The following is a 20,434-nucleotide window of genomic DNA, read 5'->3' as shown; positions in this document are numbered from 1 at the left end:
TGGAGACATGCCTTCAGCAGCTTAGTCTTAGGCTACACACCTAAGAAAATACACCTGGTCACACAAGCACATTTCAAAGTCCCTCTATTTCACAGTTGCTGATCAAGCAGATTCGGTATGTCAGAGAAGATGAGCCTCTACTTACTGAGTAATTACAGTAAATCTCTCATAGCCATCTACAGATCTACCAAAACATAAATCTGTCATTTTATTGTGTTGCACAAACAGCCTGATACATAACTTATCTGTAAACATATAAACAGCCGGTCAAGAAAATATATTGTGTAAATTACTGCTTTTGATAAACTTTAGCTATTTCTACTTTTGGAAACGCTCTTTGTGTTTTTTGCTGTATAGTGATTCTAATTGTGAGTATGCATCCACACTGCTTAGCTATGACAACTCATTACTTTGAGAAGGCTAAAAGAGGACCACTTTTTTCAAATGTGCTGTTGCTGTTGGCTACTAACGGTGAAGTAAAGTAATCCTGAGATGAAAATGTGCAACAGTGTCACACGCTGAATCTGAATATTTATTTAAACTTTATTGGGTCAGATTTAATAAAATGTCTAATGGGAATGCTAAAACACTGCAAGCATTGATCTGGCTGTGATTGAAGTGATGGTCAGTCCTCCCATGTTGCTTACATTAGACCTTGCCCCAGAGATTAGAATAACATAAGCATAAAAGCCTGTGCTTGTTCCTCAGCTCTCCACCCGTAACTCCCTCCTTCTCCTTCTGCTCCCTCCCACTCCTTCACGTTTCCCTACATTACCTGTCTCTGCGTTACAGGTTTTTGAGTTTGAGAATAAACAACTGTAGCTGTGGCTGCAGACTGTTTCTCCTGCATGTTGACCACGTAGAGACAGGACACATGAACTCTCTCTAGCAGAGCTTTTATCCTTATAACATGATGATTGAACCAAATCTTATCCATGTGTAACATCACCAAGACCAAGTGGACCTGTCTCATGTGCACTGAGCCTCACATCTCCCCTTTTCCTCATCCTGCAGATGTTAAGTATAGAGGGGGAGACTTTAAGGGGGGCTGTATTGAGTACAGAGACCCCTCTGAGCTTCTTTACTTTCAGTAAAAGAGAAATATATACATACAAAATTAAAAAATAAATATTCAGCAGAAAAAGTCAATCAAACCAACAGACCACAGTGAATCATTAGGAAAAATATAAAATAGCAAATTTGTGGATACACTCCTTTTGCGTGTTGCTGTGTTTTATTTGAAATAATTACCTTAACGTGCATGTGCACATACAAACATATCTGCTAGACAACATTACATTTTTATTTCAACAGTGGCAGCTGCTTAGACAAGAAGAAATTATTATTGGTCCCATTTTTAAATGGTAATGTGGTGGAGTATGACTTAATCAGTTTTCCACCTTCTGTCTCATTTAGGTTAGCTATGATTTATTAGTTCTTATGCATATTCTTATTCTGTTTTATGACAAAGTAGTTTGTATGTAGAGGTCTAACATAATAAACACTAAAGAATTATATCCAACACCAATGCTGAGTTGTAGAAAAAAATCAGCAAAAGAAACTGACTGAAAAGGAAAATTACTGTCTGCAGCCATTTATCTTGTAATCACTTATAAATTCAGAAAACCCTAAGCAGGCACTTTGGTGGGCTGATTTTTTACAATGCTCATCTGTAGGCTTCCTTTCAACCCAGGTGTTTGTATCCAACAGATACTGCATCCTACAAAACATGGGGGTGAAAGTAAAGAGAATGAGAATTCATGAGCATAAAATTATACCTCTGTTAATATCATTGAGAATACTCACGCTCCATTGGAGTCTGTTGTGGAGCCATCTTTGCCCATGATGAGGTACTCTTTTCCCAAATCCAGCTTTTCTTTACACTGGCGTCTATTGGCAAACACACGAACGGAATTCTGGCTCACATGCACATCTCCATCTGATAGACATAGACAGATGATAGTCATTTATATGGAAGGTCCACAAAGCAGAAAGTAAATGGCACATAACAACTTAAAGGTCTGACTAGTCTCTTGGGTCCTGTTTACTTACGTAAACGCAGTATCTCGATCACATTAGTTTTGTACAGCTCAAAGTTACTCTTCACAGAAAGACTGACAACTTCAACAATGTATGCTGAAATAAAACAAGAATTTTTCATCAATTATTAATTTTAAATATATTTGGTAGACTGTCATTATTTAAGAGAATGGATTTGAGATTATAGTCAAGTTGATATGAGATACTTTACACTGACCATAATCTACTATAGGGAAGGAGCATGCATGCTTTACACGGTCATTCTTTGTGAGTCTTCGATTTCTTTCAGTCAATTTGAATGTCATTTTTTGTTTATGACAGGGTCCTAAAGAAAAGATGAAAATGTTAAAATTTTAATTATTATCACAATGTTTAAGGGCAAAGCTACTCTTGTCAGTGTTGCAGTAATGGCCTACGTTCTGCACATTGGCACACGTCCTCTGAGCACAGTTTGGAGACCATCTTGCTTCTCTGCGGTGCAGAGTAGAACACAGTACACTTTTTGTCTGCAAGCAAAGCACAAATAGCCCCAGAAAAGGTGAATAAAATGAAGATGTCCCAGCTATTATTATAAAAAGACCATAATTACAAAACAAAAAAGCTTACTTGGTTCATAATAGTCATAGAACACGGCTGGAGCAGGCTGTAGAAGGCCAATCGGCACTCGCTGTATGGCATCAAATGTGATGCAATCCCTTGTTTCAAAAAGCTGCAATGAGAAGAAGTTTTCTAGCACTGAACACATAAATTGTTGGTAAATGTAACTAGATTTCAGCTTTACCTCATTGAAGTAGAGCAGCACTCTTCCAAAGGAGACTTCATAAAGGGAAATGTATTGTTCAGGGGGTTGTGTTAACTGGGAGGAGAAAAGAATTCAACTTTTGATATTAAAGCAAAATGGCATTTTGTTGTAATTTCAAAAGAGTTGCAAAGCAGATGGATGTTCTTCCCCTATATCCAATGTTAGTTTTGGAAAATACATAAGTCACAGGAAAAGACTAATGGGCCTTGACTTGAGGTGCCTACTAACCCTGTCCAGGTCTTCAGTGTCAGCCTCAAATCCACTTAAAAGTGTGATGTCAGCAATGGCCATTCCTGTGAGATTGTAGCTCGGGGTATGACTACACAAATGAAATCAATTGAAACAGGTTTCAGGATTTTTGAACACTTCTTAGAGATCATATCAGATACTTATAAAGAACAAATGCAATGTAAATCTCAGTCGACTAACCCAACACAGACTGTGTAGGTGACAGCCTCCTCTGAAATTAAGTCATATTTAAGATCTCTCCTGTTTCGAGTGTGAGCATCAAACCACTCAATCGCTGATCGTGGCACCCGTCCATCAGCTTCCTTCTCATTTTCATAGTCATCATAGTATTCATAATTTTCTTCAATCTTGGCTAGGGAAACAAAGGAGAACGCTATAATTTTTACCAAAAATGTGTTTTTGATTTGCTAGAACTGACAAAAGCTCACCAGTGTACTTCACTTTCCCCTCCACTGTGACGCTGATGGACAGTTCATCGCAATTGGTACTAGGATCTAGCAGATAGTAAGTCTTTGCAACCTGAAAAGCGAGAAGGGTTATTTACTGTAAATGATATAGCTCTTTCAGCAACTATACAGGCATTGAGATAAGCAAACATACTTTTAGCTTGGCTTCTCCTTTTCCTGTTAAATGCACAACAATGTTGTTCCCTGCAAGTTTCTGTAACAGAAACACAAGAGAAAGCAAGCTATTTCAGAATTAGGTTAATTTTTGTTCATGTTTTCGGTGTTAAGTCTTGCTCATTTTGTTCTACAATACCCTCAGGTCTGTTTCCACTTTCTCCTTCTTATTTTCCAGTATGAGGTTTACAAAGTCGTTCTTTCCTGGTGTTGTGAACTCTGCAATGATATTTGCTTCAGGGCTGGTGGACCTGAAGAGCTCATATTCAGAGAGTGCTTCCAAAGCCAGGATGGTATCCTAGACATTGTGACAAAACATTAATAGTGTGTTATCTTGTTGTAGTGTGACAGTTTGTTTAGATTTTACTGAATGATGTGGGACCACAAAGACAATATAGACAAGGATTCGTTAGGTTTAAATAATTCTCAATCTCACCTGTGTTGATCTGAAACCTCCTTGATAGTTTTCTTGGGTGACTAACCAGCAGGCTGCCTGTCTTGCCCACTCATTTTTTCCAAGAGCCATTGCGGTTAGGAGGGCGTAGGATGAGGCCTCTACTGTAATAGCATCTGCCTTCTCGTGATTTGTGTTTGCATCCTTTGGCCACAGATAACAGTCATTCTTATCTGAAATTTGAAGCAAAAACATGAGTAAAAATTAGGAAATTGGTAACAAATTTCACACAAACTGTCACTTTTTTAAACAACTTGGTTGAGTGATATGGAAATCTGGAAGAATATAAAATGTTGTCACTGGGTGGACATTCTGCCATGCTACTGATACCATGATGGCTATCAAATGTCTGCTATCCATAACTTATCCTATATTTAGCAATATGCCTATATCTAGTGAAAGTTTAGGAAAAATAGCTGTGATCAGACATACCTTTAGTAGCCATTCCTTGAAGTTTTATCCATACAGTTGAAAGATCTGTTCCTTTAGGCAAGCAAACTGAGAGGCTGTAGGCTGTAATGGCAACAGCATAGGGATGCTGAAGCTCCGGAAAGCTTGACAGGAGATATGTTGTCGATCTTGAAATGCTTGCTTCCTGTTGGGAAGTAACAAAAAGAAAGTCTTTTTTTTCGCATTACACATTGACTCCATGCATGTATTCATATACATTAAAAAGCAAACTACACTAATAACCAAGTCTAGTAGTTGTTCCGATATTTCAGTCTGGACCAAAACAGTGGACTCAAACTGTCTTTTTAAAACTAAATCACCAGCATGTCTAAATTATTATCCAGGACAGTAAGTTTTTTACGTTGTCTCACCGCATCGTTGCGTGTGTCAGTTGGCAGGAATTGAAGAGACCGGTTCAGTGCAAGAGCAATGAAAGCTGTCATGAATGCATTTTGTTCTTTACCTTTCTAGATTAAACACACAAAAATAACACTACAATCAAATCACTGCAATTTACTGCAATTTTCATCATATCTAATACTACTGACATATAGATGTTTACACATGTAGACAGTGTATTAGTTTTTGGAAGAGGTTACCAGGGCTCTGTGCAGCACTGGGTGTGGATCGGAGAATGAGCCATCAGCTTTTTGTGCTGAGAGTAAATATCTGACTGGGATCCTGATTTCTTCTTCAGGTACAATTCTGGCTTTTCTGCCTTGCGCTCCAAAAGCCACTGACTGACGTTCTGCCACCATTGATAGCACCTTCACTACATGAGCAGTCATCCTGAGAATGAGAAATTGAAGTATGGGAGCAAAATGGAAGGAAAGAGCTGGTTGACAATTTGGTATGCTGTTTGATTTGATTTAACACATGGGAAACAGGAAGTGATAGGATGTAAATATTCATACAGTATCTTCAAACAAATACAGTACTCACCAATGACTGTCTGGCACTGATGTAAATACTCCATAAGATCCAAAGCGTTTGGTGAGTTTTGTTTTAAACCACAAATAGCCTGATAAAGAAAGTTTTTACTTTCTTCAAAAAAATGTCATAGCTTTGCTAACATTTTACAAGAATAATATGAAACAAGAAGTAGATAAAACAGACGTTACATTAGTTATAAATGTTCCCCAATTTAAATATCTTCTCAGAACACAAATCCAATGCTCAAATCTACCTGTTCAACCTTCATATCACCTGCCAAATGTGGCACTTAAAAAGTTTCTCATTCTTTTGAACAAATGGCAAATATCTTTTGTAAAATAATGAGAATGCATTATGTACTGGTTCTCTGTTGAATACTTGTAATATAAAGTATACTGTTGTACTTACAACATGATGTGACATTTTGACTTTTTTGATGTGAAAAATGTCCTAAGGACTTGTCACCAACATGTTCACTGACATAAGTATTTACTTTAGAGAGCTATGGTAAACAAATAATTTTGAGTTTCTAGCCACCACAGATAATCTATTGTGGTGCTGTTTGTACAACTTATTTCAAGAAAGACACTTACTGTTTTGCAAATGTTAAGGACAGTTTGAGAAATGTATCAAAGCAGTTAAGAAAAATTGTTGAATTGGATTCAGTTCTTCTTATGTGACAGGCAACAAGCAGAAGGAGCACCAGCAATGCACACTAATGAAGTTCTTACCTATTGTATTAGAAATACAGCTGACTTGATTTTTTTTCCACTAAATTAGCTATTTGTCATGATCTCACCGTCTTCAATTTTATCCAGAGCATCATCCCTAGTACCAGCAGGCAGGCCAAACCATTGCTCACTCAAGTCAAGATAGCGCAGAGCGAGCACTGTAGGGACCAGCTTTGACATTGTCTGTTCTTGACATCCTCTAGGCAATACTATCATCTTAGCAACCTTCTCAGGAAAAAGAAGGTTCTTTACATGGAAACTGGAAACTCCATTTCCTGTCATTTAAACACAAAGGGAAGCAAATGTGATTTACAAATGTCTGTGAATCGTGAATCTTTGAAAAACTGGGTCTGACAGAACAAACCTTCCATTGAAATGAAAATGTTGGAGCTGGTTCCGGGGACTGTGTCATCTGGTAAAGTTCCATCAATAGTGAAAGTCTTTGTACTTCTTCCTATCATGACAGACAAATACATTGTTTAAAGGAAATATAATACAATAAGGAGTAAATATGACAAATGTATCTTCTCACTCACACAAAAGACTCACCATCTAATTTAACCACTCGAGTTTCTTCTTCTGTCTTTTCTAATCCCTCTGTCTAGAATATGAGATAACAGACAATTACTGTGTCACCTCTGTCTTGATGCCATTGTTGTTTAGTCTGCCAGGCCTCTGCCATAAAATAATCACTTTTGCAGAAAGATAACAGTGTCTTTATCTTTGCTACTTACCCACACATTCAAAAGCTTTTCGACTGCATCTATTCCACTCTCATTCTCTATATCATAGAGGCGTATTTTGATGGGTATCAAGCCAGTCACCATGGGGACAGCAGAGAAAGAGACAAACTGGGAGGACTCTGGCTCCAGAGTAATGTTAACAAAAGCTGTAGTGGTGGCTGAACCAGGGGAGCAAAGTCCTTCGCCTTGTTCCATATGAACTGCCAGCTTTAAAAATGCAGACGACAGAGACAATAACATTACAAACTCCATCGAAATTTACGGTTACTGGTTTAAATGGCACATAAAGGCAACATTAGGTAATACCCACCTCCAGTCTGGCATTGCCATAGTTGTAGATAACAGGTGAAATAGATAGCTGCTCATATTTTCTCACTGAGTAGGGCAGTCGCAGGGACACAAATGTTTTTTTAAATGCTTTAACTTCAGTTGGCTTAACTACACAGAAACCTGAACAAAAAATAGAGGGAGTTGAAATTACTTTATCAAAATATCCAAGTTGCAAATGTAAAGTTAGAAGCTATTATTACCAGTGGCTGGGGACAGAGTGAGGACCTGAATCTCCCATGTGGTGATGGAATCAGGAAGAGTAAAAGTATAGCTAAACGAGTTTAAAATTCAGATAAAATGATACAGTCAGTATCAGTTGCAGTTGCATCTGACAAATACAAACAGTGTTTAGAAAAGTTAGAAAGAAGTTAGGACATTTCATTAGTATAAAATGAATAAAACCAACCATTTGAAACCTATTGATGATAGTAAATAATACAAAGACAACATATCAAAAAGTGACTCCTTTGAAAAAATGTATGCTTTGAATTTTATGCCAGCAACACCTCTCAGAAGATTTGGACTGGGTCACATAAACCTATGTGTTGCATGGGCTTGACTTTACATTTGGGAACTGAGAAGGCCATTTCCCTTTCATTTAAAAGCTAATTTAAAATTGGGCCCTCTTTTTCTATGATTTTTGTGGCTCATAATGTGTCAGATATTTTTAATGGGTGACAGAGAAGACTCCACCCAGACTCTTCTACAATGGAGCCATGCTGTTGTAATACATAAAGTATGTGGTTTGGCATCGTGGGGTGGCAGTGGCTCAGTTGGTAGAGTGGCCTCCTACTGACCATAGGGTCAGAGGTTTGCACTTCCTGACCACATGTAGAAGTCTCCCTGGGCAAGACACTGAACCCCCTGCAGCCCATCTCCAGCCATGCAGTGCCGATTCTAAGCCCGTTAGAAATTGGGGAGGTTCAGCAAGGGCATCCGCCATAAAAAAAACTGTGCCAAATCATCATGTGGACAAATGTTCCACTGTGGTGACCCTGAACTCACAGGATAAGCCGAAAGGACAAAAAAAAAGAAAAAAAGATGTCATCTGGATGGCAGAATGTCTTGCTTCCAAACCAGTACATATTGTTAAGCATTAATGGTGCTTTCACAGATGTGTCATGTGCATTAATGCCCCACCACAGCATCAGAGATGATGTCCTTTAATCTGGTCCCTTCTTTAGCATAAATACTCAAAAGGAATTTTATATTTAAATTTGTCAGACCACGGACCATTTTAAATGACCTAGAGCCCAGAGAAGGTGGTGGCACTTCTGGATTTTGGGGGGTTTTAACTTGCATTGGGGATACAGCCACCATGTTCACTGACAGTAGTTTTTCTGTGGCTGTTTTCAGGGCCTGAATATAATGGCCATCTTTTTGGCTCTGCAGATTGCATAGTCAATTTGTATGGTTTACCTAATTCCTTTATGATATTGTGAACTGTTGCTGATGAAATTCCTATCTTCTTTATATTAAATTATTATCCAGGCTTTTTTTACACCAATTTTCATGTCCGTGGCATCAAATTCAAAATGAAAATTTACAATAGAAATTCTTAGTTTCAACATTGGAGGAGTTTTGTACTTACTAACAATCACAGCGGGTTTCATATGATTAATAATGCATTGTTTTGTTGATTTTTCATTAAACCTTTACACAACATCCTTCTTATCTGGAAATGGGGTTTGTCCATGTATAGTTTAAACTATAGACTCAGGTTTCACTTACAATGAGTAGATAAATGTTTTGCAATTTTAGCTGCAAGAAATGTAACACATGTAAAGGACATAAAGATGTTAATGGCTGTAAGCCACTGTATTTCGCAGGACAAAAATATCGCCAAAGAAATTATGGAAATTCACCATCCACTTACCTCTTTTTGCCGTTTACTTGAAACTCTTTAAATGCAAAACTTGGAGGGAAATATCGCCGAATGTACTGTGCTGCAGGGTCCAAGAAGAAGTGTTCAATGTCATCTATGCTTGCACCTAAAAATGAGAAATTAACAGAGGTCTATTAAAACTGTAATTCTAAGGATGCAGTTATTAAATGCTACATAATTATTTGTGTAATGTCCAAATAACAATCTCATCTCACTCCGGCTGAATTCTTTCTGGATATTTTCTTGTATCTTTTGTTTTCTCAGGCGCTCTCCTTGAAGGCAGCATGTTAAAAAGGTGTCTGCACAAGCTGGATCAAAGACCCTCTTTGCTCTTTCCTGACATGTTAGTCTCATTGGGATTGGAGAAAAGCCACGAACACAACACTCCTGCAGTTTTTCATTGGAAAAGTTAGATTCTGGAAATGACATATAAAAAAAGAAAATACACAGTTTACAGCATATTCTTAGCAGGAGTGTCTTACATTATCTAATGCTAGAATGCTTTCTTACTTAAGACCATCATTTCTTCTTGAAGGTCCACATCGCGTCTTTGTCGTGCAGATTGTGAATCACAGCCAAAACCTGAAAAAGTTGTATATACTGTATAGCAGCACAAATAGTAAGCATGGGATAAAAATAAACTCAGTTTAATACTGAGTTTGGTAGTTGTTGTCATTATGTCAACAATTATTTGCTAAAAAGGGAATATCTGCATTAATAGCTGCAGATTCTGAAAACCGTGGCGCATTCTGCTCACCATTACCCACAACCAGAGGTGGCAAGTTTCACCATTGCTATTTTTTCTAGCCAAATATCCATAGGTGCAGGTATCAGCTCTTATCCATATATCTTTATGGAAAGCTCTAAAAACAATTTACTTGCAGATGACAGTTTTTTCCATTGCCTTTGGCACAATCCATACCAGTGTTATCTTTCTTGTGTTATTTATGTTTTACTTATTTTGATGCATTGTAATTTTTTTCTATGGTTTTGTGTGATTTTGGTGATATTGAATCACTTTCCTAACTGCAGTTTCCATGTAAAGAAAAAACCAATAGTATTTCCAGTGGATTAAACTACTGGATAGAATTAAATACCTACCTGCTTTTCATGCTTGTCTTAACGTCATAACACTACTAACACTGCTACCACTGTCCATATGGCCAGTTCGAAAACTGTAATCACTTGCTATTGATGGTTAAATTTAGTTTTGAACAAAACCAAAACTACATGGCTAAATACCACCAGAGACAACTGAGAAACTGTGCATTATGTATTTTAATATAATTATCTGGGCAAACCAACTTATTAAACCTGCCCTCTTCATACTCTGTAATATGGTACTGTAAAACTTTATGTGTGTCATGAAATGTGAGTATACTGGATTAAAGGATATATGTGCTCCTATGTTTTTCTCATACCCTTCCTCCCTGCTGACTGGGTGTGAGATACAAATGACAGTCCGGCATCTACTAGTATAGATGCAGAGTCAGCTCCTCCACCATATGAGCAGCCAAGGTCGTATGACTGCATAGTGGAAAACACCTGTGGAATAAAGAGCTTACATGTAGGCCTATGTATGCATGGAGTTTAGGTTGATTTCAACTGTGTGTAGTGGGTGAAATGCTTACCTGTTTGGCTGTGAGTTTATTATCTGCTTTGAGACCATACATGGCCTTATCCACACCGAGAATTGCCACTGTGGCACTCTGATCATGTAAATCAAAATCCAGAGTTGCCTGTCTTCCTGGCTCATATCGTCCTTTATGCTCTACCTGATTTTAAAGATATTACAGAATTTATTATATGCTGTTGTCCAAGGTCAAGGCTAATTCAATTGATGTATTAAAACAAAAAAATATATATAAATATAAACATAGGCTTGTAAGCACATTGGCTATATTCAGCTATTATTCAGCTTATTCATATTACCATTGTAACCGTGCAACCTAAGAAGATGCACAACAGCAGTGTTAGAAATTGTGGATTAGTTATTTGACACCATCCATGTACAATCTTTCTATATTTTGTTAATTCCCCACTACCCGTCCTGGTAAATTCAATTTAAAAACACACACAGTTGTAAACCTCTGTTTCTCTAGTCTTTCTGTCTGCTCAGGCTACAGGCCTATCTGTTATGTTTACCCACCTTGACATTTATCCCACATTCATCCCTGACATCTACCCACACAGAGTCAGCAATGATGTTGCCCTGCTGGTTGTAGAAGTAGCCAATCAGACGGAAGGATGGAACCATATCTGATGTTATTGGCAGGTTGTCTTTTACTGAACTACCAAATGTGAGGTGACCTTGTTTTATTAGTATCCCACGGCTTAGGACCTGTAACAAAGACAAGCAAAAAATATTAATCATAACAAACTGCTGCTCTTCTTTCTCAGCACATAACATACTGTATATGATCAAATGTGTCTCACCATGTAGTATATAAAGCCAGCTCCTGGGCCATTCATGGTGTTGTATGTTATGCTAAGTAATTCATTCACAGAGTACACCTTGTTGGTAAAACTTAAGTAAAGGTAGCTGTTACTTGAAGATGTAATGCTTCTCAATACTTTTCTCTGTTGCAGGTCATCTGCAGTCACCTATTGGAGCCCAGGGTAGAAAAAATTAAAACTGAACAAAACCAAATTCATTAACACCCTGAATTGAGTTTGGGGATACTAACGTCAATAGTAATCTGAGATACACTCTGAATATTAAAGAGAAAAAATGCTGTCCCATCCTGGTCAGTGATGCCCCTTAAAGATTTCTCTGTCGATGCTTGTACATCAGTTTTTACTTCCACACCAGCTGCTGGAGAGCCATCTGGGAGATGCATGACCACCTGATAAACAAACAAACCATCTTATATCTTTACATACAAAATCATCATGTCATGGTTGTGTGACTGTTTTTTACTTTAATGCGTACCGACACATCTAGTGGATATCCAGGAACAAAGTGTGAGCGTGTGCGAGAAAGATCCATGGTGTATTTGTGGGAAATGATGGGAAGGTAAGCTTCTGCTTTTTGTATTTGTCCACCTGGGCCAAAATGCACAAAGCAATATCAGCTGCAATGCAAAAGCTCAATAATTTCCTCATATAATTTCTAATATTATTTAAATACAAAATGGGACATTTAAAAGAATTGGTTCTCCATAAATGCATGAATATGTATGTAAAGTTATGTTTTTATCTCTTGTGGTGTCAGTGACACATTTCTAAAGAATTTCTACCTGGTTATATTCAACAATTTATTTGAATTTTTTTCATATAATGGACGTTGTGATTAGACATTTCTAGGAGCTTTTGTACAACACTACATACTATATATTGAATATAGTGTAAAAATGTGTCCTTTACTTTGTATATCGGTGAAATACACTCCCAAATACAGTTGTGCCCCACTTTGCTGTAAATCTGAGAGGGTTCTGTTATGGTGGTCTTTGAGTTGCTTGTCTATCTTTGCTGGACTGAGAGAAACTGTTGCAGTTTCGTTCTTTACCTGCAAGACATGACATATATTAATGTAACACTTGGGAGTTGCATTATAGCTGATTGCAGATCTTGGTATTACAACCCCAGTTCCAAAAAGGTTGGAAGATGTGTAAAACATAAATGAAAACAGAATGCAATGATTTGCAAAATCATCAAATTCAAAATGGGCTAATATTTTCCTTGAAATGGTCAAATTTGTCAGTTTCACCATCTGATATGTTGTTTATGTTTTATTTTGAATAAAATATAGGTTGATGAGATTTGGAAATCATTGCATTCTTTGTTTATTTACGTTTACACATCCTCCCAACTTTTTTGAACTGTGGTTGTAGTTCAAGTTTAAATTTTGAACAGATATCTGTTTCCTTACAGAACCAGTCTGCTCCAGATCCTTAATAAAGACAGGGGTTACTTCTTGACCATGGGTTGTAGTCTTGTTCACCATTCCAATCTGGCAGTGGTAAGCTCCTGTAACTTTTTCACCATATGAATACCTAAAGAAAGACAGTAAAATTGTGAATGATGCAGTTGTTTTTTAACAGTAGTCAAATTAGCTAACGCTAAAGGCTCTGCAGTACAGTAGATCTAATGGGAGATGAAAACACTTACTTGGCTGAGATGGTGAAGACAAACTGTTCAGCACTCAACAATATATAGTTCTGCTCCATTGCAATGTTCACTTCAAAACTTGGCAAGACTAAGGTGCGTAACAAAAACAAAGTTTTTTTTGTTAGATTTAAAAGATATTATCTGTTATTAAAAAAGTAAAATGCTTTAACCAGATCTTAGTTGTAACTTACTAAATTTTTTAACTTTGAACTCTCGAGAAACAGCATTTGCTTCATCACCTTCATAGTGTGCTGTAATATTCCATGTGCCCATTCTTTATAAACCAAATGCACAAGTGTTATTATGTAAAAGTTTTCTCTGCTTTGTATTTATTGAAAGTCTTTATTAACATACTTAGCAACATCAGGTATGGTAAATGTGCTTTTGAAAATCCCTCCCTTTGCAGTCTTAAGGGACTTCATGATCCTGTTTCCAGCGGCATTCTGATAGAAAATGGTAAACACATAATTAATTTGTGTAGCTCTTTAAAGTCTTCAAGCTTTATTCCCAAAGAAAATATATTTACTCACATATATTGATAAATGGAACACTTCCTCATGAGGTCTGAATGTGTGGTCAAGAGTGAATACCCTGTACTTCACTGCAACAGAGAAAATATCACAAAATGGCTTTTAATATAATCACTTTTAATCCTTCCATACATATTTATTTGTTATTTTACTTACCCTCGTCTTTTGGTTTGTATATCGGCTGATCAGTCTGAATAAAAATATATCCTCTGTGTTCAGATACCAGGACCCTTGTTGACTTCCTGACAGGGAAGGTTGGGCTCTCTGCCACCAGCAAAAGGTAACGTGTGCCCTTAAATCTTGTCATGATTTGTCTGTTTATCTACAAAGAGGCAAGGTTGGTTGAGTGCCATATTTGTCCTGTCTAAATTCATTGCTTTTTGCATGAGTGTGGCAATTTTCGTACCATGAGCTCAACTGTTTTGGTGTCCTTCTCATCATTACAAGATGTAGTTTTCTTCTCAGACACAATTACACCATTACTTTCATGCTCCAAGTAGAGAGTAACAAGATTATTAAGATGACGCTTTCCCAGCTGGACAAACACTTTCTCTTTAACGCCCATTCGAAACACATTAGGGGCTGAGATGAAGAATCTGGCAAAAAATGCACTTATTAACTTCTATTGTATGTCTATAGATAGCAAACTGAACAGCATTTAAATACTGTAACAATAAAAAAAATATCAGACAGTATATTTGAACCCTTTTTTCATTAAGCACAAATAGGCTGACATGACAGTAAATGTTACAAAATGTCGATTCATGCATCTATTTCTGTATTTACCTGTTGTCTGTTGAACAGTCTGATTCCACAGTAAAGAGGAGCAGGAATGAGATAATGTGGAGCTTCATTGTGCAACTCCTGTTTCTTTGCCTGCTCTGCCACAGGGTTTTGAGTTACTGGAGTTTTGTAAGTTCTCCCCCCCCCCGTATTTCTCAATCATTGGATCTGACAGTGTCCTCCTGTTTTTTTGTTTTACTTTACTGCTTACTACTGACTTACTAATGTATATGCTATTCCTTAGTATGAGGTCTTGTGCTGTTTGACATAAACTAAAATAATGATCATACTTTCGGATAAGCTATTTATAGTGATGTGCCCACATTTGAAATACTGGTTGTTACAACACTGTATAAATATCTACACGGATAAAAGTCTTTAACATAAACAAATTAATTAAAGGGATCACATTGCATCGTAGTGAACTACATATGCAGTACGTTTTAGACTATAACATTTGACTTTAGAAAAAAATCATTCACTGCTTTGCTTGGGAAATGGAAAGTGTTTGTTTCTCTTTCACAATGTGTAACTATCCCCACATTGGTCAGTGAAAGTCAGCCAGATTTCCTCCAAATCATGTGATTTACAAGAAATCAAGTTTTGGCTCTTGTTGAACTGACTGCTGTTGACTCTATAATAAATGGTTTACAGATTATTTGTGAAAATGCAGCTCTAGTAAATCTAAACACCCAGCTTCATTGGTTTAGTAAATTCGATTTTTTTATATTGTAACAATACTTAATAAGCTCTTTATTTAATGTTTAATAAAATCCTGTATAGCTTACTTGTCATAGCTTACTTGTAATGTCTACAGTGAACTGATCTGGATAAATGGTGCACTATAAAAAAACAACAGGGACATGAAACTTTCAGAAACTTTATTTTTTCTTTTCAATATGAACAGTTTGGTCAAAGATGCAGTTAATAAGGTAATGAAATCATATATGTCTTTCAAGTTAAATTTATCATGATATTGACCATAAAACATATTGCTACAATAGAAAGTTACCTGTTTCATAAATAAACATTTAAAACATAATAACACTGTAAGTGAACTTTGATTGCAGACTCCAACTGACCACTAATGCTACATCTTACTTTAGACATACAGCATAGACTTCTCTATTTGTGTGTGAAGATTTCAGGGCAGATTAAGTAATTTTTTCTCCATAGACAGTCAATGTTAAAAGTACCTATGTAAAAAAGAAAGTGGAATTTGAAAAAAATATAGATTGTCAGTGTACTATATTAATAATCTTTTAATCTGTTCATCTGTGTGAAGGGATACAAATTAACATATACACACGTTACTATGTCAAATTGCTGTTTCCTTTTTCTTTGAAATAGTATCGTATTTACAAACACACGAAAGTCTCAGTTCACTGCTGCAGCCTTATAGAGTAAGTCACCTACAAAGTCAACCATTTGGAAACTCATTTTGAATCACAGATTGAACATTTTTAATTGAAGCCAAGAGCCAAATTTTCAGCCGTGTTTACTTTTTAAATTTAAATTAGGGCCTTGCAATGTAAAACTTTTAAAATCATTGTGCATCTATTCTTTCCATAAACCTGCATGATTGTTTATCATGTTGATCTCTGTACAGTCCCAGCAAGAAGAAATAGGGAGTAAAGGAAAGTCTGGGGCATGATGTCCATCCACAACTCCTGGATATGGAGAAATACTACAAGAATTGCATTTGGACAATCAACACCAGACTTTCTGCCCAACCTTGGAACAGCAATAGCATCTCTTAGTACTAGAAGTAAAACCTGTGGTGGATGGTGGGTTTGATATAATATTATGAATAACACATGCAGAAATAATAAAATATTCTAAATATATAATATAGAACTATAGACATTGCTGCTTGTTGGGAAACTTGAGAATTAAATAATTGTATACACTCACAAATGGAATCCAGATAAACCAGATTATACATATCTAACATTAGCCCTTATTTCTAATGTCTAAACATATATATAAATAGACGTTTATAAATAACTGAAAAAGTAAACTATTTTATACTTACATTATGCATCATCAATAACACAGTGATAATAGTCCCAGAGAATCAGCTATTAATCATGTCCCTATGCATATGAAATATTAGGCTTTTCTTTTTTCTTTACCACTTTTTCTTAATAATGTAAAGTCCACTCTGCTCTGCTTCCATCCTCAATTGCTACTTGTGGGGTTTGCCTCTCCATGTGCCCCTCTCTACCTCTTCCCCTCAATCCATCTCATTTCATGCAGGAGTGGGGTTACCTAAGAGACTTGAATTCAATGGAGAAAATCTCTTTTTCTACAATTAACTGTGAAAGTGACAGAAGGAAAGGAAGGGAGGGATCTACGGAGGAGTGAAGACTCAGAGAAGAAAAGGAGAGGGGGAAACGACAGAAGTGACCTTAGCAGGTAGAGCCATAAAAAGTTGAAAACTACCTTTGCACTAACTTTTAAAGTCATATATCGAGAAATTGATACCCAAAGGGTCTGTTTGATGACCATGATTTCTGATAAACGGAATGTTTGACCTAAACGTTTGATTTAATAAACATATTTTGTCATAAAATTGTGTATGGTATTTAGAGAGAGAAATAGCATAGGATGATAGGATTATCATAAGCTAATATATACAATAAATGACATATTTGTATTGTGTTTCAATATGTATTTGCCAGAAATTCTTCAATAAAAATATCTTTTTGTAACTTCCCATATTTGGATAGGCTATTGGCCAAATAAAGCGGCATTACACTGATCACAATGAAAGAGTCACAATTATATCTATAACCAAAATCTCTAAAAATGAAGAGGGAGTGACCATAGGGAGATGTACACAAAAGGGTGTGGCGTGGGAATGTCCCTGGGGGTCAGGAGTGAGGATGAAAGGGTCAGAGGGCAGAGCCAGCTGGACAGAGAGGAGGAGATGAGGGTGAGAAAAGGAGGTGAGTGAATATTCCAGAGGCCGACTGACTGGACCCAATGGGACATTGAACTGATTGGAGGCTTACTGACCAGCCCATTCAGGGAAGAACTGAGCAATGACATACTCATGTGTAATGGGCCATGGTAATTGACAAGTGACAAGACCCTCCTTGTTTTCAGCGGTTTTCAAAATGTAGCAGTGGATTACAAGATACACATACTGGTATTCAGTACTGGTCATATTAGAATATTTTATTCCTTTGAGCAAACATTTTGTGTACTAGTTAAATCTGTATAAGTAACATCCTTAAAAGTGTATAATACAGGTTAAAAGGCTGAAAATAATAGTGTAACTTTCTAAAAACTGGCCTATAGGAATGTTTTGAGCTACAGATATACAGTAGTATTATTATCAGTTAGTGGCCGTTTACTAAGGGGCGGCTGTAGCTCAGTTGGTAAATGCAGTCGCCTTGGCTATAGGTCGAAGTGTCTCTGGGCAAGACACTGAACCCCTAACAGCCCATTCCCCTCCCCAGCTGTGCAGTGCCAGTCCAAGCCCGGTAGAAATTGGGGAGGGTTGCGTAAGGAAGGGCATCCAGCGTAAAAACTGTGCCAAATCAACATGCGGACCATGATCCTCTGTGGCGACCCTGAACTCACTGGAAAAGCCGAAAGGACAAAAAAAACAACTAACTTACTAACTTATTATAAGTATAAATTAGCTGTACACAGAACAGAAGAAGAATAAACTGCTAAAACCCATTTTTGTGTCTGGAGAAAGAGGGGCAGCAAGAACACAGTAAAACAACGTGTGTGAAATCATCTCCAATTATTTGATAGATTTTGTTTCAGATATAGATATTAAGCAAGTTATAATAATAGATTTGGTTAGATGTTCATGTTTTGTGTATCTCAAAGGTTCAGACTTGTAAGGTGAGCATCTGAGAGCTCTGGCTGTCATGTTGTTGCTAGTGAAGGTCAGGTCAGTGAGGGCAGCAGGCCGTCTGGATTGTGGGCATACCCCGGTGGTCTAAAGAAACAATACTGGGGCCTAACCCAGGGGGTCAACATGCAAATAGTAACCCCTGAGTGAAAGGCACAGAGCAAATCAATGTTCTCACATTATTCTTTCTGCCTGGGATTTTGAGTGCGCACTCCTGCACATCACATGAGATTATCATATTTAATGAAATGCAGTCAATAGAAAAGGCAGCTGTATCTCAACAAAAGTCAAAGTATGACATCATAAGTGTGTCGTAAAATAATCTTGATATCTCTGTTGAAGTCTATCACATGGGTTCACTAGGTTGATATTACAAGAGCTGTAAAAATGTAAATACCACCAACATAAATATCTAATTTATTCATATGGCACAATGAAAACTGCTATATTGTTTGTTTTCTCGGGCGGAACCAATCCTCCACATTCATCCAGCATATTCACAATGAATTTCGTTTTTCTCTCAACCAAAGTTACCCAATGCTGCCTCCCAGTGGCCTTGATGGCCCAAGTCACACCAAAGTCATGCTTCTTCACACATAAGCAGCGACTCAGTTCTGGTAACAGCTACTAGTTGACCAAGTCAAACACAGAGTAACGTGGCATTCTTTCCAATTGTTACTGCTGTCACTGTTGACAATGTTGTAGGTACACTGTTGAGCTTAGTGCTTAAGGTGCTGTACATGCTATACAGTAAGATTTGTGATATTTGGTGCTGCAAGTTCAATGGCAGTTGCTGCATCTTCGCTGGTAACAATAGTATGTGTTGCCATTGATTGGTAGAAGCAACCACAGATTGCATCTACATGTCTGATCATTCTACTGCCCCTATACAATCAGATTTTTTAAAGTGGCTACTTGGTGATAAGGTTTCCAGTTCTGGAGAGATGACCTGAGATGATTCTGATTCCAAAAAGGTTACGTGACTCTTTTAAACAAAAATGTTTTCCACACACATTACATAGGCTTCTGGTTTGAGATATATAATATGATATATGTATATGTGATATATAACATCTACACCATTCATAAAATGTAAAAATCAAAATTGGAAAACTTAATAAATCCACCAACATCTTTTGCTGTTGTCTTTGACAGCAGATTAGAGTGTGCTACATGAAACTTAGGGCAGCTCTTTTGGCATGGCTTTCAAGGTTCCAAAATATGCAATTGATCAATTTAATAATGTGAAATAAAGCAAATATAAAATAAATATACAGATCAATTGGGCGTCCAAAGGTTAAAGAAAATTGTACATTTAATAAACTAAATTAAACTTAAAACATAGGGTGCAACCCATTTTTCATTCTGCCAAACAAAATAGAATAAAGGTGAGCTTCAAAAACAGAACACTGTGTTCAAGATGTAGATAGTGGAAAATATTACTAAACAACATGACTGAAGTAAGAACACATTGTGCAGTAGTGTGTCCTCCTCCTACCAAACGCAAACAACACTTCCAGCACATCTAGTAGGTGGGGCTGTTCGAAACCTTGCTCATAGATCTAACTGTGCCATAATTAAGCTGCCCGCAACCACACAACACTTATGTTTACCACATGGTGCATACATTTTAGTGAGCACTACTTAAAAACAAAATAAAAATACAAGGTTTACTTGAGTTTTTTGGGCGTTGAAAATTTCATGTGTGTGTAATAAGAGGGTTTTCTTTAAAAGAAAAATACTTCATTTCAGAAAAGCACATAGTGATAAATATGTAACAAATCAGCAGCTGTACTATCATTAAGGCAAATGCTCTAAAACCTAACAAGTTATAATTCACACATCTCCTGCAGCAGTGTCATGTGACAGAGCTGTTATGGGTGGTCCCACGAGACATTTT

At 37.0% G+C, this 20,434-nt stretch overlaps 1 protein-coding gene across 1 annotated transcript; it reads right to left on the bottom strand.

Annotated features, from left to right (window-relative positions):
* Positions 1-1,215: 1,215 nt before the first annotated feature.
* c4b (complement C4B (Chido/Rodgers blood group)) lies at positions 1,216-14,819 on the bottom strand. Its single transcript, XM_067510059.1, has 41 exons — positions 14,664-14,819; positions 14,284-14,473; positions 14,034-14,199; positions 13,878-13,948; positions 13,702-13,790; positions 13,539-13,621; positions 13,348-13,435; positions 13,109-13,232; positions 12,604-12,745; positions 12,170-12,282; positions 11,925-12,083; positions 11,674-11,841; positions 11,387-11,578; positions 10,869-11,012; positions 10,659-10,782; positions 9,748-9,819; positions 9,453-9,653; positions 9,229-9,343; positions 7,553-7,623; positions 7,333-7,472; positions 7,014-7,229; positions 6,829-6,880; positions 6,644-6,733; positions 6,348-6,554; positions 5,558-5,636; positions 5,215-5,404; positions 4,987-5,082; positions 4,598-4,760; positions 4,148-4,338; positions 3,851-4,009; positions 3,692-3,751; positions 3,520-3,610; positions 3,272-3,443; positions 3,071-3,161; positions 2,822-2,896; positions 2,647-2,749; positions 2,457-2,546; positions 2,258-2,365; positions 2,053-2,136; positions 1,807-1,939; positions 1,216-1,720 (listed from the first exon to the last, which is right to left on the bottom strand). The coding sequence occupies exons 1-41, from the start codon at positions 14,729-14,731 to the stop codon at positions 1,579-1,581; spliced, it is 5,112 nt and encodes a 1,703-aa protein (XP_067366160.1). The 5' UTR covers positions 14,732-14,819; the 3' UTR covers positions 1,216-1,578.
* Between the last annotated feature and the right edge of the window lie 5,615 nt (positions 14,820-20,434).

This window comes from Channa argus, chromosome 7 (genome assembly GCF_033026475.1).
Source record: "Channa argus isolate prfri chromosome 7, Channa argus male v1.0, whole genome shotgun sequence".
NCBI lineage: Eukaryota > Metazoa > Chordata > Actinopteri > Anabantiformes > Channidae > Channa > Channa argus.
Note: the sequence above shows the minus strand (reverse complement) of the source record. Positions and strands in the feature narration are given on the sequence as shown.